Source organism: Artemia sp. Qi Xiang Cuo, chromosome 8, assembly GCF_049724085.1.
Source record: "Artemia sp. Qi Xiang Cuo chromosome 8, ASM4972408v1, whole genome shotgun sequence".
NCBI classification, from domain to species: domain Eukaryota; kingdom Metazoa; phylum Arthropoda; class Branchiopoda; order Anostraca; family Artemiidae; genus Artemia; species Artemia sp. Qi Xiang Cuo.
This window is the reverse complement of record NC_142801.1, coordinates 22,839,709-22,860,173: the sequence shown is the minus strand read 5'-3', so window position 1 is coordinate 22,860,173 and position 20,465 is coordinate 22,839,709. Positions and strand designations below refer to the sequence as shown.

The 20,465-nt window shown below is 36.7% G+C and overlaps 1 protein-coding gene across 3 annotated transcripts in view; it reads right to left on the bottom strand.

Moving 5' to 3' along the window:
• Mvl (solute carrier family member malvolio) overlaps positions 1 to 20,465 on the bottom strand; it is a 140,619-nt gene that overhangs the window by 75,069 nt on the left and 45,085 nt on the right. For all 3 annotated transcript variants that reach the window (XM_089093298.1, XM_089093296.1, XM_089093297.1), the window contains exons 3-6: positions 17,258 to 17,431; positions 16,311 to 16,433; positions 12,528 to 12,754; positions 1,658 to 1,796 (exon numbers count right to left, since the gene is read on the bottom strand). In XM_089093298.1, coding sequence (XP_088949424.1) covers positions 1,658 to 1,796; positions 12,528 to 12,754; positions 16,311 to 16,433; positions 17,258 to 17,431 — 663 coding nt within the window. The remainder of the gene's footprint in view (positions 1 to 1,657; positions 1,797 to 12,527; positions 12,755 to 16,310; positions 16,434 to 17,257; positions 17,432 to 20,465) is intronic.

Here is a 20,465-nt window from a genome sequence, read left to right as displayed (position 1 = left end):
TATATGAAAATCAACTACGCTGAACAACACGGCCATCTCAAAATTTTGATTGGATGTGTTTGGGGAAACGGTGGGCGCGGAAGGGGTGTTAGTTGCCTTCCAATCACTTTCGAAAATTAAAAAAGGCAATGGCCCTTTCAATTTCCAATCGAATGAGGCCTTTTTGAAGTTTCTACGACAAAGCTTTCTATAAAAACCTTATATACCCCCAGGGCATAACTTACAACCCTTGCCCTGAGGGCTCTGGGGGGAGGGGGTTGTTAACCTCAAAGACCTAATTTCCCGGACTTTCAACTGCGTTGAACAAAATGGCTATCTCAAAATTTTGATTGTATGTGTTTAGGGAATAGTTGGGCGTGAGAGGGGGAATAGTTGCCCTCCAATCACTTTTGACTATTAAAAAGGGCGCTAGTCCTTTGAATTTTCAATCGAATGAGCCCTTTTTGAAGTTTCTACGACAAACCTTTCTATAAAAACCTTATATATTCCAGGGCACAACTTACAACCCTTGCCCTGAGGGCTGTGGGGGGAGTGTCCTTCTCAAAAAGATAATTTCTATCTGGAAATTCACTACGTTGAACACAATGGCTGTCTCAAAATTTTGGTTGGATGTATTTGGGGAAATGGTGGACGTGGAAGGGGTGTTAGTTGCCTTCCAATCACTTTCGACTATTAAAAAGGGAACTAGCCATTCCAATTTCCAATCGAATGAGCCCTTTTCGACAACTCCTTCTATACGAAGTGCCCTGGTCTAAGGAAAAAAGAATAATACATTGTGCCAAAATCGTCTTTACTTAGGCAGCGCGATTGCGTTGCCTATGATTGACTGTAGGCACTTCTTGTAAGATTCATAGATTTCCAGGCTAGCTATACTCGGCCCGTTATGGTATTGGGTCCATAAATTTTGCTTGTTGTTGATGCATCTCGGTAAACTTTCAGTAGCCCACGGGCTTATTGGTGCAGTTTTTCTTCCACGTTTAGCTGGTTTTTCTTTAAAACAATGCTTCTTCAATAGAGTTGTAAATCTATTATGGAATTTTTCGAAATCTTCATTCAAATTTTCTTTTCCCATAACACTATCCCATTTCGTTTTCTCCCCTTCATCATTTAGTGACCTTAGATTTTCTTCACCTAGGTTAAGAATCGGCACATTGTCTCTAATTTTAGAAAATTACCTTGCTGCCTTTGATGTCTGGAATGCGGTGCAGAGGGGACATGATCCGATGTAACAAAACCAAATATTGAATTTAATTTAATACTAAATCCACAATGTTTTTGAAAAAAAAAGTTCATAAAAATTCTGTTTAGTTTTAATTGATCTACCTGCTAATTATTATACACTACCCAAGAAAAAGGAAAAATCATTCGATGAGGTAAGCTGAAAAAATTAAGGGCATAAAAAGAGTAGCTCCTTTAGAAGCAACTCTTAGAATTTTGGGTTCAGTCTGTAAGAAATTTTTATCCCCACGAATTAAACTTTGTAAATTATACATCTAGAAATAGTAAAAAAAAATTGCAAGTACACTTAAAACGAGTTTTTTTCTACTTCTCAAATTCATCACAGTGTCTTTGATTAGGACATATATCAGCAACGAATTTTGAAACAAGATTTTGAATATCCTATACTTACAAAAAATTTGAATAAAAGTCAAAATACCTCGTATCCAAAGCTTATTCCCATAACTGTTATGAGAAACCCAAAGAAAAACTCCAATTTCCTCAGGCCATACTTATCCAGAAGAAGAAATGTGAATGTGTCAGCTATTGTGATAAGAACTCCAACCCAAATTGGAACTCTGAAAACATAATGAAAATACAATGCTTAGGCTCGCAGTACCGATCCGTGCTATCACATTTGGGCAATTGCGGCACTATTTTAGGCGGATTAGTATCGATCTTTACAAATAAGCGCATTTTTTAAAAACGAATTTTACTTGAAAAATTGTACCCTCGATCCGTTTTCGCTCACGAAATACTGCTTTCGGTATATTTCACTTACGGCTATAACATCTCATATCAGATATTTGTTAACACCGGTACGGATCAGTGCGATACGGGTTTAAGCGCGATAAATTTAAACAACACATTAGCATTTTTCGGCAGTACTTTCTGACAGATCTTGTATAGATATGTGTAGAAAGGATCACTGAAAAAAGAAAATCTAAGCTACAAAGGAGGGAGTAGGACTAAAGAAAAAAAAAATATTTCGGGAAGGGAAGGGTTACCATGTTATTTTTATTTGTGATATAATTTTATATTAGCTCTTTAAATAATCCCAAATTAAACCAGATAAAACGAAACAGAAACATACCCAGTATGTATTTTAATGCATAGGGACACGTTAAATTTTAAAAAAAAGCAAAAAAAACATGGAAATAATATGCAGAACATGGAAAATTTTTATTTAGCAAAAAAAAAACTCTTACTTTCTAAGGCTGTAGCTGTATTTTCGGAAAATTGTCTGAGAAACTGCAAAGTTGCCTAGCATATGTTGATTATTTTCACCTTAGATCAACTGTTTGACAACGCCATCAAAATCCCAACAGTTGGCAACTAAAATACCATGATAAGCGAATAAGCCTAAGGGTTTTCCTCGCCATTCTCAGGATACGTGCCTCCCATTATAGTACCGAGTCTCCAGTTGTTAGACAAACAGACTAAATAATTTTTCATTTAGCCTACCAAAATTGTGTGTTTCACAGTGTATTTGTGTTTAGAATTTAATGTGCTTTTCAGATAGATTTCATACTAGGCCTTCTCTACATTCTCAGGATACATATGGTATCCCACTGTGTGTGTACCTGTTGTTGATTCAACCCGTTCCAGGTTCTCTATAACTTACGGAGGCTGTAAAATATATAATTTAATTGATTACGATGGATTAGGCCTGATGAGAATGAAAAGTCTTAAGAAAACCTACATCAGGGGCGAATCTCCAGCATTTTTATTGCGGGGGGGGGACGGGCTAGAGGGGTCCATATCCAGATAGTCAAGGGCATAGGATATATAACAATTTTTTTCTTCACATTATGGGGGGGGGCACTGCCCCCCCCCCCCTTACCACCCCCAAACGACGCCCTTGACCTTCATAATATACAAATCTTCATAATATGTATACAAATTGTAACTAATCCTTCATTAAAGCACTTCACTTTGCTTTAGCCCCTCCCCCCTAATTTGCAAATATAATGCCCAAAATTATATATCTCCCATGCATTTTTCCATTTCTTGATTCGTTAACGTTGCTTCAATTTAGCCTACGGGTATTATCTTGAAACAAAAGAGTGAAGTATGGCAAAACCCATCAGAAAGAATGAAAGAATATGTAGTCAGAATTGTTTTCTGAACATGTTTCGGTCTCAACAGCCCTAATTGTACACTGATACCAGAGTAAAAAGATTAAGTAAATCAATCAATCAATCAATTTATTTAAAAGAAACAGAGAAATAAATAACAAAACTTTAGACCCCCACAAAGGCTCTTTGGCCTATGAGAGTGGGAGACTAAACATAATATTAAATAATAGCACTCAAATCAAATAGAAGGACAAGAAGGAGAAAAAAAAGAAAAGAAAGAAAAAAATTAAACAACAAAAACTACGAGTATTATGCCAATCAAAATAAATGAATTAAACAAATTGAAAAGGAAAGATAGGGGGGGGGGGAACGGGAGGAGAAAACTAACTGTCTAGGCATAAGAGGTGGTCGGTTATCTCTTTTTTAAATTGTCCATAAGAATGAAATAGCCGAATTTTAACTGATAGGGCATTCCATATGGATATACAACATAAAACTGGACTAATCTCTGATATAATGGTTTTGGTTTTATGAATGAAAATATCCATGTTATCTCTGAAAGAAAAAGAAAACAAGATTCATTTTGTAGTTCAAAATTTTAAAAGATATAATTGTTTGAAGAAGTTAGGGAGGAGTCCATGAAAATGCCTAAGAATGAAACAAGAAGAAAGAAAGATGTGTGGGGAGTGACCATCCAATAAATTCATGCTGAGCTGGCCGGTCACCTCAGACACTAATTTAATTGCTCTGTTATATGTCTTGAAAACAGGGAAGGTTAAAGAAAAGAATGTCGATAGCCATACTGTTGGACAGTAGTACACATAAGGTTGAATGAGAGAGTGAAAGACGATCTTTATTATTGAACCAGGGAAGCAATGACGAAGCTTCCGAAGAACCCCTAGGTTTCTGCAGAGCTTAAGTTTCACGGGAGCACAGTGATGTTTGAAAGAAAAATTTTCGTCCAATAAAATACCCAGGAATCGAACATTTCTATCAAGGGGACGAGTTATATTACCATGAGTAGTAGAAATAGTTTGAACCAAAGGACAAGAAGTACCTGATCTGGAAGTACACATGATTTAGCTAGATTTAGGACAAGGCGCTTTGCATCGAATCAGGCAAATGTTCTTTCTAGAACAGAATACACTTTCTAGATAATGGAGGAATCGTTAATTTTTTAACACCCAAGAGTACTAACATCTGCAAATGTGAATATTACTCGGTCTTGAGGTGTATTGTTAAGTGAGACAAAATTGAGATCACAAATACTAAAACATCTTCATTTACTTTGCTCAGATACAATAATGAAAACATCATAAATGGACATAAGGAATAAAACAAGTCCTAGGATAGATCCTTGAGGGACACCAAAATCAATATGGAATTGATCTTGAAGCTTAGGGTCAACACTGATGGACCTTTCCGATAAATAAGTTTTAAACCAAAGATAACTGTTTCCCCGCATTCCTATAAGTTTCATTTTGGAGAGTAGGATAGTATGTGATATGCTGTCAAACGCTTTGCTGACATCAAGAAAAATTGCAGTTGGAATTTTACCCTAATCAAGTGCCTTGCGAATGAACGTTAGCAGGGCCATGCAAGCATGTTCTGTTGAGTGTTTAGGGCGAAAACCAAACTGATTGTAATGGGGTAAGTGGTTTTAAATCAAGAAACGACAAAAGTCTCGAGTAGAGACATTTTTAAAAACTTTACTAAAGGCTGATAAAAGATAAATTGGTCGATAATTAGGATCATCTCTAAAACCATACTTATAAAGAACAACTAATCTGGCATATTTTAGGGCACTAAGAAAAGTTCCATTCAAAAATGATAAGTTCATAAGGATGGTGAGACGAGAAAGAATAGAGGGTAATATAAACTTTAAAGCCTTGGCAGGAATTTGATCAGATCGACAAGAGGAAGATCCTGTTAGCTCTGAGACGATTCTCTGGACTTCAAACTAGGAAACAGAATCCAAAGCCATCGATTTTTGACAAGAAGGACCGATATACATTTTAAAGTCACTGGTAGAAGAAGCACTAATCAAAATTTATTTAGATATTGATATCCCTATGGATGCAAAGTAAGAGGAAAATCCATCTCATTATGACCTTAGGGGAGAACGGGGCAAACTTGGACACTTTTTAGTTTTCCAAGCATAACTAGGTACTGGATTGACATAAAACAATTTAGTGTGGGTCGTTAGAAAGGTAAAAGTCTGTCAAATAATGGTGAATTTTTTTCAGATTTTAGATCACTCTGAAGCGTGAGTACCATGAAAGTAGGACCTTGTCAAGTGTCCAGTTTCACCCCGTACACGGGGTGAAATTGGACAGGCATGGGGCGACCTTGGACAAGACAGTTTTAAGCAATTAAACTTTATCCAAATACAGAATATTCGTGTAAAATGTTACATAATCACTCAAAATCATATGAAAACTCAAAATCGCATAAAAAAATCAGCCAGGAACATTGCACGGGCATCCGGGTTTCAACTAGAATTGTCATTTTAAAGCGTACATCGAAAGATCACAACCAAAGACAAGCCCCTGAACTGCACGACCGGTTCCACCAGCTGAAGAGGGGACAGGAAGCTGTGGAAACATGAATTTGTCCCCTTGTTTCCGAAGAAAGTTAACCCTCGCAAACTGCTTTTCTACAACATCAAGAACTTCGCCAACATAATACACAAGGGCTTTCTTCTTTCCATACTCGAACTTGACAAGAACAAAGTCTCCGGCTTGAATGTCCTTGTCTACGTCATCCTTATCAGCCTCATAGAGTTGCAGAGAATCGTCAGATGAATTGTCGTCAAGTTCAACGTCATCACCCCTACGTTCCACTGGAGATTCAATTTGCTTTCTTTTCTTGGCAGTGGGCTGCTTGGCCTGCTTGGGCATAGGCTTTTTACTCTGCTTTTCCTTTCTCGCTCGTGCTTCAGCTTCTAAAGCATCTTTTTCGGGTGTATCGGAAGAATACGAGTTCGACCTTGCTTTCTCTCATTCCTTCTGGGCTTTTTCATATCCGCTCTTGGATAGGGTCTTACTGCTTCAGTAGTCTGTTTTCCTAGCTCGCTTTGTGGGCGAGAAGGTGGAGGAGGAGAGGGAGAGGGTATTGGCTCAATATCGAGTAACGAATCGTCTGGGGCTGGACAATTTGTCACCTCAGCAGGTAGAAAGTCTACCTCAGAAAATACTGTTGAAATACACTTCTGTTGAAGGGCCAAATTCCAGCTTTCGTGAAACCAACTGTTATATTTTCCGGGTTGAACTTGCGAAGGAATGGGTCTTTGTAGAGCTGGGCAGTCTCGTGAATCCTAATTCGTTGACCTGGATGGATCTGCAACCAGGTGTTCAGTGATTCTCTCATCGCAAACTTGAATGGTCCGTAGACAGTGACGTCCAATGGCTGTAAGCCGTGGGAACAATGGGAAGGAAAGGTCAGGAGCTGGGCACAATTGTCTTTGCACAGCCACACTAATTCCACCGAAACATGGCTATCGTGGCTGCCAAGTAGCAATAGCACAGGGTCTTCTTTCGATGGCTTCACCAGCTTGATGAAGTGCTCAATAGCAGCTACAAAGTTGATGGAAGTCATCGAACCACTAGGGTGAGAAAGCCCGAGACATCCTGGGGGCCTTCTCAAAAAAGCCGGTCGTTCACCTTCACCCGTGGGAATATAAAAACGGGGGGAAGAGCTTGACCAGTGGCTGAAATAAACCCGAGCATTGTAACATTTTCCCCTCTCTCTGCTGACACTGTCTGGGACACTTGCTTCGATCCTTTCTTTGCAATTACTTTTGGAGCTGGCAATACAGTAGGAACCCCACTTTCATCACAGTTCCAGATACGGTTTGGTGGGAACTTGAATTTTTCGTAGAGTTTCTGCAGGTTGTCAAAGAACAGATTCACAACCACTGAATTGAAGCCAGCAGCCCTTGCCTGGCTGGTATTATCAGGCTTACGAATAGATAGGTATGGGTTTCGTTTCATAAAGCCTGAGAACCAGTCAACCCCAGCTATGTCGTCTTGCACCCAGCTATCCGGCGTTTCGACGCCAATCAATTTGCCCCATTCAAAGGCAAGTTTCCTCGCTTCTTTCGGAGTGAGGCCGTGATTCATCAGCTGACATTTTAGGAGATACTCTACAAACTCTTTTTCTTGTTTGTTAGAGAAAACAGTTTTCTCTTCAGGTTGGGCGATGGGCTTGGGCGACCTGGGGGTGTAACTGGATTCGCTCGAGGTTCTTCAGTAACTCCTTGTTGATTTTTAAGAGCATAGGTGATGGTTGATCTCTTCAGTCCATAGGTTGTTGCGGCATTTCTAATAGATAGTCTATGCTCTAAGACTGCATTCACTGCCTGCTCCATGGATTCGCCATCTGGTAGATCGTGTTTCCTGATGTATTTGCGAACCATTGTCCAACTAGAAAGAACAAACAGTAAATGCACGGGAAATAACCTGAAAATAGCTTTAAGAGGCAATGATATGAACCGGGTCCCTCCTTACTTACAGTTCGTTACCACGAATTGTTTGATCATGTAATTAAAAAAAAATTATATTAAAAATTAAAAAAAACTTTTTTTTATTTAACGGCTTTTGTGATTAAGGGGTCATTCTTAAAGCATCAGAACAAAAATTTCAGAACAAAATTTCGAGAAAGCCATTTAGCCAAAAAATAAATAAAATTGATATACAAATTTTGTTTGAATTATTCATGTACGATGAGCCAAAATTGAAGCTACATTAATTCAAAAACGCCCTGAAATTAAATTACAAAAGACAAGTTTTTTAACTGAAAGTAAGGAGCGTAATTAAAACTTAAAACGAACAGAAATTATTCCGTATATGAAAGGGGTTGTCCCCTCCTCAACGCCTCGCTCTTTACGCTAAATTTTTTTATTGTTTAAGAAAATAGATTTGTGAGAACGAGTAAAACTTTAGCGTAGTAAAGAGCGAGGCGTTGAGGAGGGGATATAGGAATAATTTCTGTTCGTTTTAAGTTTTAATGTTGCTCCTTTCATTAAGCTAATGAAACAGCCAACTTAACCTCGTTGTGTTGTGCGAAAAAAAAACACATCTACACACAAGCAACGCCATCTAGCATCATCGATCAAACTCCAAATATTAGTTAAGAAATTCTCTAAAAATTGCCTCCACAGAGGTAAAGACATTCTCTCAAATGATAAACAAAAATAGCACGGGGTGAAGTTGGACACACGGATCGACCTTGGCCAGTGTCCAAATTCACCCCCAAATTTTTTTCCAATGTCACCCCTATCAAGCCAATTTTAGAAAATAGCGTCCTGAAAAAGAAGTACTCGGAATAGACAAATCAAACTCAGGGCATAGATAGAGGATGTATCTAGCAACTGTACAACATCAACAACAAAGAATAACTACCACTTTTTCTTACCGCAAATCGAGCTGATGTTGCGACTCCCAGATTTTTTTTAAGCATCAAAAAACTTTCTTACCTCTTATCCTGGTGCTAACAGTTCCGTTAGATTTCAAACTTCCCGCCAATGTGGACATACATAAGCCCCATCTAACCTATTTTATGTGGATCGATAGAAGCAATAGGCTAGATGTCAGGTTCGACGTCCAAGTTCGCCCCTGTCCCATTTCGCCCCGTTCTCCCCTACTATTAGCTATTACCGCCCCCTTAGAAATCAATTTATTTGGCAAGTTAATTCTTTTGGAATTGGGATGAAGAAACGTGTTTATAAGTTGCCTGGTTTTTCTCATATTCTTCCGGAATTCGGAAAACATCTGGGAGTAATAAATATACTTGGCTTTACGAAATAAGGAATTCAATAAATTTCTATATTTTCTGTACTTTTCAAGATGATAATGAGAGTTAGAGGACTTGAATACCTTCTTTTTGTACTCTTAAGAGGATCTGAAGTCATCCAAGGGGCACGAGGAACTGAACGCTTGGAGCTTTTACCAGCTGAGGTTACACAGCAACTATCAACAAAGGCCTCTTTGACCAGACCATAGAATTGATTGAAGACTATCAACAGACCAACTTGAATCGGGGAGAAACTCCCAGGATGTATCAGACAATCAAAATCTAAACTATTCAAGTTGATGCTGTTGGTAACGGATTGGAAAATTACTAGAAGTGTAAAGAATTGAAGGTAGGCCAGAGATTGAATAATTTGAAATATATGGAAAGTGGTCAGAGATGTCAGAGATGATAACAAAGCTCGAATTAGGCATTAAAGTTTATGAAGTTTTTAACAGGTCAATATTGAAGTCTTCTAAAAGGATAATTTCATAATTACTTCTGCATGTTTCAGGCATAACCTTGTCAAAATTCCTAGGAAAGAAGGTATCGACCCACTTGTTGGGCGATATATTTCTCCAAATAGTAGTTTTCTTGTTGTCAATCAAACGAGTTTTTTACTCTCCAATCTATTTACAAACTCCAAGTTATATCCGGTAATATCTAAAAACATATCATTGCCCTTGTGGAGAAATGTTTCACAGACTCCAACAATCTGAGGAGAAGAATTAGTTATGAGAGACTTCAAATTATTTAGAGAAGAACAGAGTTCTTGAATGTTTAAATGAAAAACTGAGAAATTAATACCAGAATTCACATTTTTGGCCAAGTCTATTTATAGACACAATCTACAGTAGAAGTACTAGTCAAAAAAGAGATATTAGGTGGGGACCCAGATGAATCACCAATTCAATTTAGAACATTTAGAGGAGTGTTCTCAAGCAACTTAAATTGAATGGGAATAGAGTTGTCATAACTAGAGTGATCATCATCAACATCTGTCATTTACAAGAAGTGGATGTAACAAAAATCTAGATATAATTAAAGAGGAATGTGCAGAAAAAGGGGAATGAACAGATAATTAATAAAAAAAATAGGGAAAAAAAAGAAACCACGAATGGAAGATTAAGAGCAAAATGAAGAATAATAAAAATGGGATGGTGGAAGAAAAAACAACAACAAAATATAAACTAATATCAGATGCAAGGATAAATAGCAATAATGAGAAAAGAGAACACAAGGATTATTAGATGGATCAGCGGTTAATATTACAGTAAGGGAGAGGGGAAGGCGGTACGTCTTCATCAACATGAACGACAGAGCAGGGAACATCGACGGAGCAGATACAATGGTCAATATTGGTCACAGTACCACTATTATGAAAATAACTGTAATTAAGAGCTTTGGGTGCTATACGGTAATCAATTGGCAACAAATCTAAAACTAAGTTGGCACGAGTAGAGGAGCTAAAAACATCACAATTGAAGTCACCTATCACTGGCCACAGATACCCATGCTTTTCAATATTGCATAACAGAGTTTTAAGGATTGAGCAGGGGTTATAAAACTTAGTAAGCAAAGCTAGACGTTTCTGATCACAGGGAAGATATACATTTATAAATACAAGGTGATCAAGTCGTACTGCCATAATATTATCAAAGGAATAAAATAATACAGGTGACAAAAATGTAGCTGATCGTTTGGTAACAAATGCAAGGCCCCCGGAGGATCGGCCTTTTGTTTTGTGGGCATTGGTGGTAAACACAATATGCTGGCTGCTTCTTCGTAGAGAGTTAACGGAGATGGCAGGAAATAAATGTCCTTGCAAGAACAAAATGTCAAAATTTTGGTTTATTCAGCCATATTTATCTTTCGTGCCATTGATATTAAACGAGCAGATTGAGACGGACAATTCAACAGTCATTTCAGAATGACACGTTTTCTCAGGACATCACGCAGAACACGACATTTTAGGCTATACGATACGCGACTACCCTCATAATTAGCGCATTTTGGATCAAAAATACAGGGGAAATCACGGGATGATACATGAGGGCCGGCACAGTGGCTGCATTTTATTGGCTTATCGCATTTGGTTTTCATGTGGTTGGGAGATTGACACTTATGGCAGCAACGGGGCGGGCGCAAAAATTAGAGACTCAGAAAAATTCATAGCCAGCCTTGAGCCCGAGTCGTAGGCTATTACTCAGGGCTACAGCATCAGCAAAGGGGATTTTCACCGCCAGGGATTTTCCCAAACGTTCAGCGTCGATGACTCCTTCACATTTCTTAAAGATCATCGCATCATAATTAGCGGGCACTCCCTCAACAATGCAATGAAATTTCTTTTCGCGCGTCATGACGTCACAGCTATTCAACACGGTTGGAACTGCATCGCTGAAAATCTTAGCTGCAGATTGACTAATTTGGTCAAGTAGCTTATCACAAGAAAGCTTTACGCTGTGAATATCAAGTTTTGTCAAGGGAGGTATGGAGGCCCCAGAACATATTACAGCACAAAAATCTGACAGACCTGTACAGTCTTGATACCTACATCCTACCAGAGGGGGAGGACATCGTGGACGCAGGAAAATTGAGGAATGACTGCAGTGGAGTAGCTAGGGGGTGGCAGGGGGGATGGTTTTGTGTCAATAAAATGATCTAATTATATTGTTGTAGCGATTGTGGGGAAGGGGGCCGACATTGTCCCTGTGTGTTGGAAACCCTAGCTACGTCTCTGAATGACTTGGGGATCTTCCTTGATTCCCTGGGTGCCTCTGGCAGCGCAAACGGAAGGTAAATAAGTGTCATAAAAAAGTTGCTGTGTCTGCTTTGTTGCTGTCGTGTTTATTTCTCTCACTTGGGGTTTTACAAGGCTGTTTTGTCTAGCCATAGGCTCCTCGGAAAAACCTGACATTTCTATATTATGCTGTATTTATGTTTTATCACTTTTTTGGAAGAAATTCGAATTCATACAAGAAATATGTACAAACTGTAAATTAAACCCGTCTACAGAGGTATGTGTTGTGTGTGTGTGTGTGTGTGGGGGGGGGGGGGTCGGGATGGCTCCCAGAATATCGAGTATCCAGTTGTTAAAGCAAAAGACTAAATAATTTTCCATTCAGCCTACCAACATTCCACACTCAAATTCCACAAATTCCACACTCAACATTAAATGGCTTTGAATACAATCCAATAAAACTGGCCAATTAGCAAAGACTTTCAGTTTTCACCTTAGCTTACCTAACTAAGGTCTGTTAAACTCAACATGTACGATTTCATAGGTTTCTGAAAGAACTCCATAAAACCGGCGAAACAGCAAAATTTCTTGTCTTAACTTACAACATCAAAATCTGTTAAGCTGAATATGTAAGATTTATCAGCTTTGGAAAACATTCAATAAAACTGGCAAATAAATAAACACTTCCTTTTTTTACTTACGTTCTGGAAGACAAAATATAGATGGCAATAGATGTTCCAATAACTTCTTGCATGTCTGAACCAATAATTGCAATTTCAGACATAAGCCAAATACAAATCCGAGGAACGAACGGGAAATTTCTGTACCCATGTTCAGCCAGATGTTTCCCAGTAACAACTCCAAGCCGAACCGTAAGACGTTGAACCAAAAGACCAAGAACTGTGGCCCATAATAAGATCCATAACAGCTAAAAAGAGGCATTACGATCGTTATACATGCAATGCATGCCAGGAGTTAGGGTAAATAATCGCTTCTTGGATAATAATTTTTTGGGTATTTAATCAAATTCATAGAGCAAGCCAAAGAAAAGGAATGGCAAAAAGAGGTACACATGCCCCATTATTAAATTCTCTCATATTCACTAAGACTAAGAAGGCGCAGTTTTTACTGCCTCTTTTAAGAAATTAAGAACAGATAAACGTTTAAATGGGAATAAGTCCATTTGTTAGATAGTGAAAACAGCCACCTTCATTAGAAATTCAACTTACATTTAGGCAATATTAAAGAAAAAAATTTACAACTCAAAACTTTGAACGAACTCAGTTATTGAACTTTGTCAGACAAACCTAGCGAATGAACAGGAAGTAATTATTTTGTTCTGTATAAATATATTTGATTTTAGTTTTAATGCTTTAGTATATCTGCTGATGACGATCGCTTTATATGTGGTCAAAATATCGAGACTTTTGTATCTGTTTTCACCGTCGAATAAATGTATTTATCCCCGTTTGAACGGTTATTTGTTCGTCGTAGAAAGGCATTGTGGTCTTGGAAAAAACGAAATTTACCTAATTTAAGGTATTACTTCGAAAATAAGAAATGACATTTTTTTTCCGTTTTTACCTAACTTAGCTAGGAAGAAAGTGAATACATCACTTGATGCCTTTTTTGTGTGTTCTTTTCAATTATACTAATTGCTTCCTGGGAAAATTCCATTTTGAGCCCTTAAAGGGGCCCTAAAAGCTAACTTATTCTTGTCACCACAAAGAAAATGACCATCCCTAAAAACCGGTTTAAAAAGTGGCTAGCAACATACCATTCGTTTATGAATCAATTAGTCAGTGATATATTCCAAATCCATTGATTTGTAAAAATATATTTCCACGAAATTTGATTTTATAAACATTATTCTAGAATGTCAAATGTTTTCCTGATGTCTATAGAAAAGGGCATGTTTTTTCTGCGACAAACCTTGCAGTTGCCTAACGATAGTGTTCGGATGGAGTAAGCGAAAAACTACAGATTGCTTCCCTTCTACAAAAGTGACCGGAAGCAAAATGATGTGAAAAAAAAATGACGGGAAACAAACATTATTGTTATGTTACGGCAAAAGTTTGTTGCGCATAAAACGCGCTCTTAAATAAAGACGCCAGGAAAACGTTAGGGATTCGAGACTAAATTTTGTAAATTCAAATGCTTATTGAATTAGATAGTATAAACTTCGAATGAACAAATGTCTTTGGAATATACCACTTCAAAGTAACGGATTTATAATTGAATTGAGAGTCTTTAACTAATTTTCTAACCTCAAATCATAGTCTAAAAACTATGGACAAGGTAATAAGTCACTTTTTAGGGCCCCATTAACGGCTCAAAAAAAAATTAAGGGAAACGATCATTATATTTAGAAAAAGCATGAAATAAGGTATCAATGGATGTATTTACTTTTTTCCTAACTAAATTATGTAAAATAGGAAAAAAGTACCACCACAGATTATTTTAGCACTACCTGACATTTAATTCAGCCTCCCATACAATATAAAATTAAATCGCGCCATTGTCCGACATTCGGTCGTGCCACTTTTATCAATGCAGCCGTAAAACCAATTTTAGGCATTGTTCAAAACGGCCGTACTTGTTTCTGGAATGCGGTCATATCCGAATGCAGTCGTGCCATTTTTAACAATTCAGCCGTAAAAACAGTTTTAAGCACAGGCCAAAATGGTCCAGCTCGTGTCCCGAATATGGTCACGTCTGAAATGCGATTATCTACAATACGACAAATAAGTAAAACAAATTCTACCAAACTTTCAACCAAAGACCAAAGAGTACCACAGACTCTAAATAACGCTTCTTCATGCAATATTAATGCATCATTTATTCGTGGCCAGTATACATTTTACATATAAACCATAGAAAAGTGAAAAATTAACAAATAAGAACTGAAATTACAACTCTATAAAACATTGTGTCCTCAGGGATTTTAAACCACTTCCGAGTTTCCCAATCTAGTTCTACCTCAGTTAAGAGTTTAGCAAAATAAGGTCTTTGCTTACAACCCATACAGAAAGAACTAAACAAAAAAACAACAAAAAACTCTGAAATACAATGAGTAACAAGTTAGTATACACTGACCATATCCGTATTATCTTATAGCAAACTAAACACAGGACGGGGTTTTGCGAGCTCCATGCATTTTTTCTTCCATACCACAAGCAAAAGTTTCTTTCCTAAAGCTGTGTAAGCTGTTTAAATTATACTCTGCCTTACAATACTGCTTGTGACCTTAGTATTACAGGCATTCCGTTCAACTGGTAGCTGTGCCTGTTAATATGGTTGCGTGTTATAATGATTTTTCTCTGTTATCTTGTATCTAGTTGGGTAGTAAATCTACGGGTGAATTTTAGCATAGACTGACTGAACTCCAAAGCTCCAAAGTTTAGACCGAATTAGAATAATTGGTTATCTAAATACAAATCTTATCACTAGTTATAAATCTCCTTATTGATAATAAAAATGATTTTCATAGTCGACAAATACGACACTTACTTTGCCACTGGTTCCATTTAAAATATGGCTAAATTTGTATTTTTGAAATTCTGATGTGGCCAAAAAAATTAATAGGTACTGCCATAATTAAAGAAAACTGAGACAGTGTTTCAGTTTTTGAAAAAAATCAGTCACCAAAATAAATTGCTACGTCGCCTATTCTCATTTGTATAGACTGTTAGAGTAAAGCAGTCAATGCAAAATTTCTTGTATTTCAAAGGAAATGTTTCTTCGTTATCGAACATGAATAAAAGTGGCTTCCAAAAAAAGTTCACTGTACCGAAGCCATTTTTTTTAGATTTTAGTTCTTATGTTTAGGGAGCAAACCAAGCTACACTATAACTTTAAGTTTAAGTTTATTATATAATTATAATAATATATTTTTATATTATTTTAATATATTATCATAATAATATTATAAGATATTATTATATAATATAATTTTAAGTTTATTAGTTTGACATCTGAATAGTTCACTTATGTAAGGAATAAAAATGTTTGAGGCAGGAGAAGAAGATTTTTCCAAGAAGGTGAGGATCTAATGCTTAAAAAAAAAAGCATCTCTGAGTCCTATCAAACTTTGTAAATGTTTTGCATACTCGACCCAAAAAACGAAGGAGGTGAAGTTTACCTCCCATTGACTTTGTCTAAAGGTATCAAATAGTGTTTTTTTTTACCTACATATCTAAGACCACTTTATGACTCGGGAAAATATTTTCACTTTTTAGGATTTTTTTTTACCTGTTTTTTTTTTTTCAGACCAGTCTATGAGTCAGAAAAATATATCGGGACGGGGGGGGGGGGTAATTTTATATTAATTAGCCTTACCATCATTGACAATAATAGGCCAGCGTTACCCTGTATAATAATTATATAGCTAAAATACAATTTTCAATTGTGATGTATCGTATTTGATATAAAACAAATTAATAGTCGCATATTTGTGAATCCAGAATAAAAAAACAAACAATTACCTTATATTCAGCAACAGCACCTGATCTTAAGTCAGATTCAATATTTCCAGGGTCAAGATATGCAATACTCATTAAGAAACCAGGTCCAGCGAAAGCCCATAGCTTGGCAAAACTAAAACCACCCTGAAATTAAATATATTTTATTAAATATAAACAATATATTATATATTTTATACCCTAAAATATAAATAAAATCAGTAGTCATCGAACACACAGTTAAACCCAAAGTTAAAGCAGAGATAGAAAAATCAAATTTCTTGGTGTTGGTTTTGAACCCTTACATAAGGATTATAGCAAAGGGTATGTGCAACTGATAAGAGAGGAAACTCAAAGGCTTTAAAAGCCAGTAGTGCCACTGAGAGTATAGTGTTACCCAGCAAAGTTAGAATTATTCAAAACTAGTTCAATATGATTTGAACTTCAATTAAAAGTGACAGTTTATTCGAATCTAAACTGATGTTTTATGAAAGAAAACCGATTATTTTTCTTATAGACTCTCTTTTATTGATCATGCAATAGATAGAATTAGGTTAGTCTATAGAACATAGGCTAGTTTTGTATAATGTATACAAATGCGCTCTCTGTACCCTTTTAGCAAAAGTTACAAGATCTTGACTAGCTTCCTAAATGTTTCAGGTATAAACAGACTGTTTTGTTTTTAAAATTTCATGGGCTATAAATAATTAGGGCTAGGTAGTTTGAAAAACATAGGCTATTTTTCCAAGATTTTCAAAAATGTAGCAATTGTGCCATTTAAGCTATACAAGAATCAGGAGCCCTATTGGAATCGGAACTGTAAACTGGAATTGCAATTCATAGAATGTTTCAATCCCCCCATACTACTAGATTTTTTTTTTCACTTTCTGACTCTAATTTGAAAAAAAATATAAGATATACCCTTTTGTTTTGGAGGTGATGATAGCCAAACAGTGGATGCACATATTTACCTCGCCAGAGTTGGGAATGTCAATTCGTTGATCAGCAAAGTAGGTGTCAGAATCATGTTGAATTGGACTATTGGACGCGTTTCTAGAAGATAATATTTTTTCTTTTCTCGTTTCATCAATTACTTCAATGTTACTCTCCTTGGAAACATTTTCGGGTTCCTTTTCATCGATACCCTGTAAAAAACAAAACAAAAAAAAAACATAAACAGAAAAAGTTTTTTTGTTGCAGTATAGGTTATCATATAAAATTTTTTTTAAAGATGGCCTTATCATAGGCAGCACAATCGCGATGCCTAAGTAGAGAACGATGGTGGCACAATGTATTATTATGATTATTATTTTTTTCTTCTTCTTCTTCTTCCATACCATGGCACTTCGTATCGAAGGAGTTGTCGCAGAAACTTCGAAAAGGGCTCATTCGATTGGAAATTGGAATGGCTAGCGCCCTTTTTAAGTCGAAAGTGATTGGAAGGCCACTAACAACCCTTCCACGCCCACCATTTCTCCAAACACATCCAATCAAAATTTTAAGATAGCCATTTTGTTCAACGTAGTTGATTTCCAGATAGAAAATATGTTTTATAGGAGGACACTCCCTCATAACCCTCAGGGCAAGGGTTTTAAGTTATGCCCTGGGGGCATATAAGAACGAAGTTGGCACAATGTATTATTTTTAATTTTTTTCCTTTCGAGCAGGGCATTTTTTAACGAAGAAGTTGTCACAGAAACTTCGAAAAGGGCTCATTCAATTGCAAATTGGAGTGGCTTATGCCCTTTTTACTAGTCGAAAGTAATTGGAGGGCAACTAATACCCCTTCCATGCCTACCATTTCCCGAAACACATCCAATAAAAATTTTGAGATAGCAATTTCGTTCAGCGTAGTTGATTTACAGATAGAAAATATGTTTTTGAGGATGTCACTCCCCCAGAACCCTAGGGGCAAGGGTTTTAACTTATGCCCTGGGGGCATATAAGAACGATGTTGGCACAATGTATTATTTATTATTTTTTTTCCTTTAGAGCAGGGCACTTCGTATCGAACGAGTTGTCGTAGAAACTTCAAAAAGGGTTCACTCCATTGCAAATTGGAGTGGTTTTTGCCATTTTTCATGGTCGAAAGTGACCGGAAGGCAACTAACACCCCTTCTACGCCAATCATTTCCCGAAACATATCCAATCAAAATTTTGAAATAGCCATTTTGTTCAGCGTAGTTGATTTCCAGATAGAACTTATGTTTTTGAGGAGGACCCCCCCCCCCCACAGCCTTCAGGGCAAGGATTGTAAGTTATGCCCTGGGGCATATAAGGTTTTATAGAAAGCGTTGTTGTAGAAACTTCAAAAAACGCTCATTCGATTGGAAATTCAAAGGGCTAGTGCCGTGCCCTGTTTAATAGTCGAAAGTTATTGGAGGGCGACTAACCCCCCTCTCACACCGACCTTTTCCCCAATCACATCCAATCAAAATTTTAAGATAGCTATTTATTTGAACTTAATTGAAAGTTCTGGAAATTAGGTCTTTGAGGATGACAACCCCCACCGCCCTCAGGGCAAGGGTTGCAAGTTATTATAGAAGTTAGTTATTATATAAGGTTTTTATAGAACACTTCGTCGTAGAAACTTCAAAAAGGGCTCATTCGCTTGGAAATTGAAATGGCTAGTGCCCTTTTTAATGGTCTAAAGTTATTGGAAGGCAACTAATACCCCTTGCACGCCAACAATTTCCACAAACACGTCCAATCAAAATTTTAAGATAGCTATTTATTTCAACGTATTTGAAAGTTCTGGAAATTAGGTCTTTGAGGATGACAACCCCCCCCCCATAGCCCTCAAGGCAAGGGTTGTAAGTTATTATAGAAGTTAGTTATTATATAAGGTTTTTATAGAACGCGTTGTCGTAGAAACTTCAAAAAGGGCTCATTCGATTGGAAATTGAAATGGCTAGTGCCGTTTTTAATAGTCGAAAGTGATTGGAAGGTAACTAAAACCCCTTCCACGCCCACCATTTCCACAAACACATCCAATCAAAATTTTGAGATAGCTATTTTGTTCCACGCAGTTGAAGTTCAGGAAATTATACCTTTGAGCAGGAGATTCCCCCCCACAGTCTTCAGGGCAAGGGTTATAAGTTATACCCCGGGGGCATATAAGCTTTTATTGAAATCTTTGAAATTAACATAAGTTAATTAAAATAAGGGCTCAAAACCCCTATTCCTTCCCAAGGCCAGAACATAATTTGCATTTTACTGAAAGAAATACAAATAAATGTGCATTGTCAGTTTAATATACATATACTGATATTTAGTAATCAAAATGTTAATATTATTTGATTTATTAAAGTTATAAAGTAAAAACATTTATATTTTTTTCAGTAAAGTGCAAATTATGTTCTGGCATTGGGAAGGCATAGGAGTTTTGAGCCTAACTTATGTTAATTTCTACTCGTTTTGAGTTTGACTCGGTTATTTATTGTAATTTCTGTTCGTTTTGGGTTTCATTTATTTATCGATGCTGATTAGTGGTAGTTTCACGCTTGGTAGATTATTTGATTTTATTTTTGCTCATTTTTTGTTTAATGGAGTTCTTTACTTTTCTTTGAAAAACTTATTTTGAGGAAAAAGTTTTTTTAATTAATCACAAAAACAGAGGGAAACCCGGAAATTTTCTAATATAAGGTTTGAGTGAAACTTGGACGAGGAAGAACATTAATATACTATCAATTTTTTTTTAATTCCTATAATTACGGAGTCAGGTACATCAAGATATCTGATGTGCCACTATTTATTTACCTTGTTTCAAAACCTCGAAGATTGTCCGTAGAACCTTCTTTTGAAGGAGTCAACAGAGGGACTTGAGCGACAATTCAATATACTGTGTGGCATTTGGCAATATTGGCCACAGTGGCACTAATTTATACTGTATAAATTAAGAAAACCAAACTGCTAAAAGCAAAGACACATTAATACAATTATAACATGCTAATTTTAAGTACCCTATGTCAATAAAGCGTGGAGAAATCCATTTTTGCCAATGCAATCTTTTTTTGAACATTTACTATCTTTGAAAAATTTATTTCTAGCCTCGCCCTCTCAATAAAAAGAAAAAAAAGTTGGTGATCCTTGAGGTTCGCCAACGACCTGGGAACAAAAAAAACAAACAAAAAAAAAACAGAATCGAATATTGCTCAAAAATCACTATGATAGATAAAA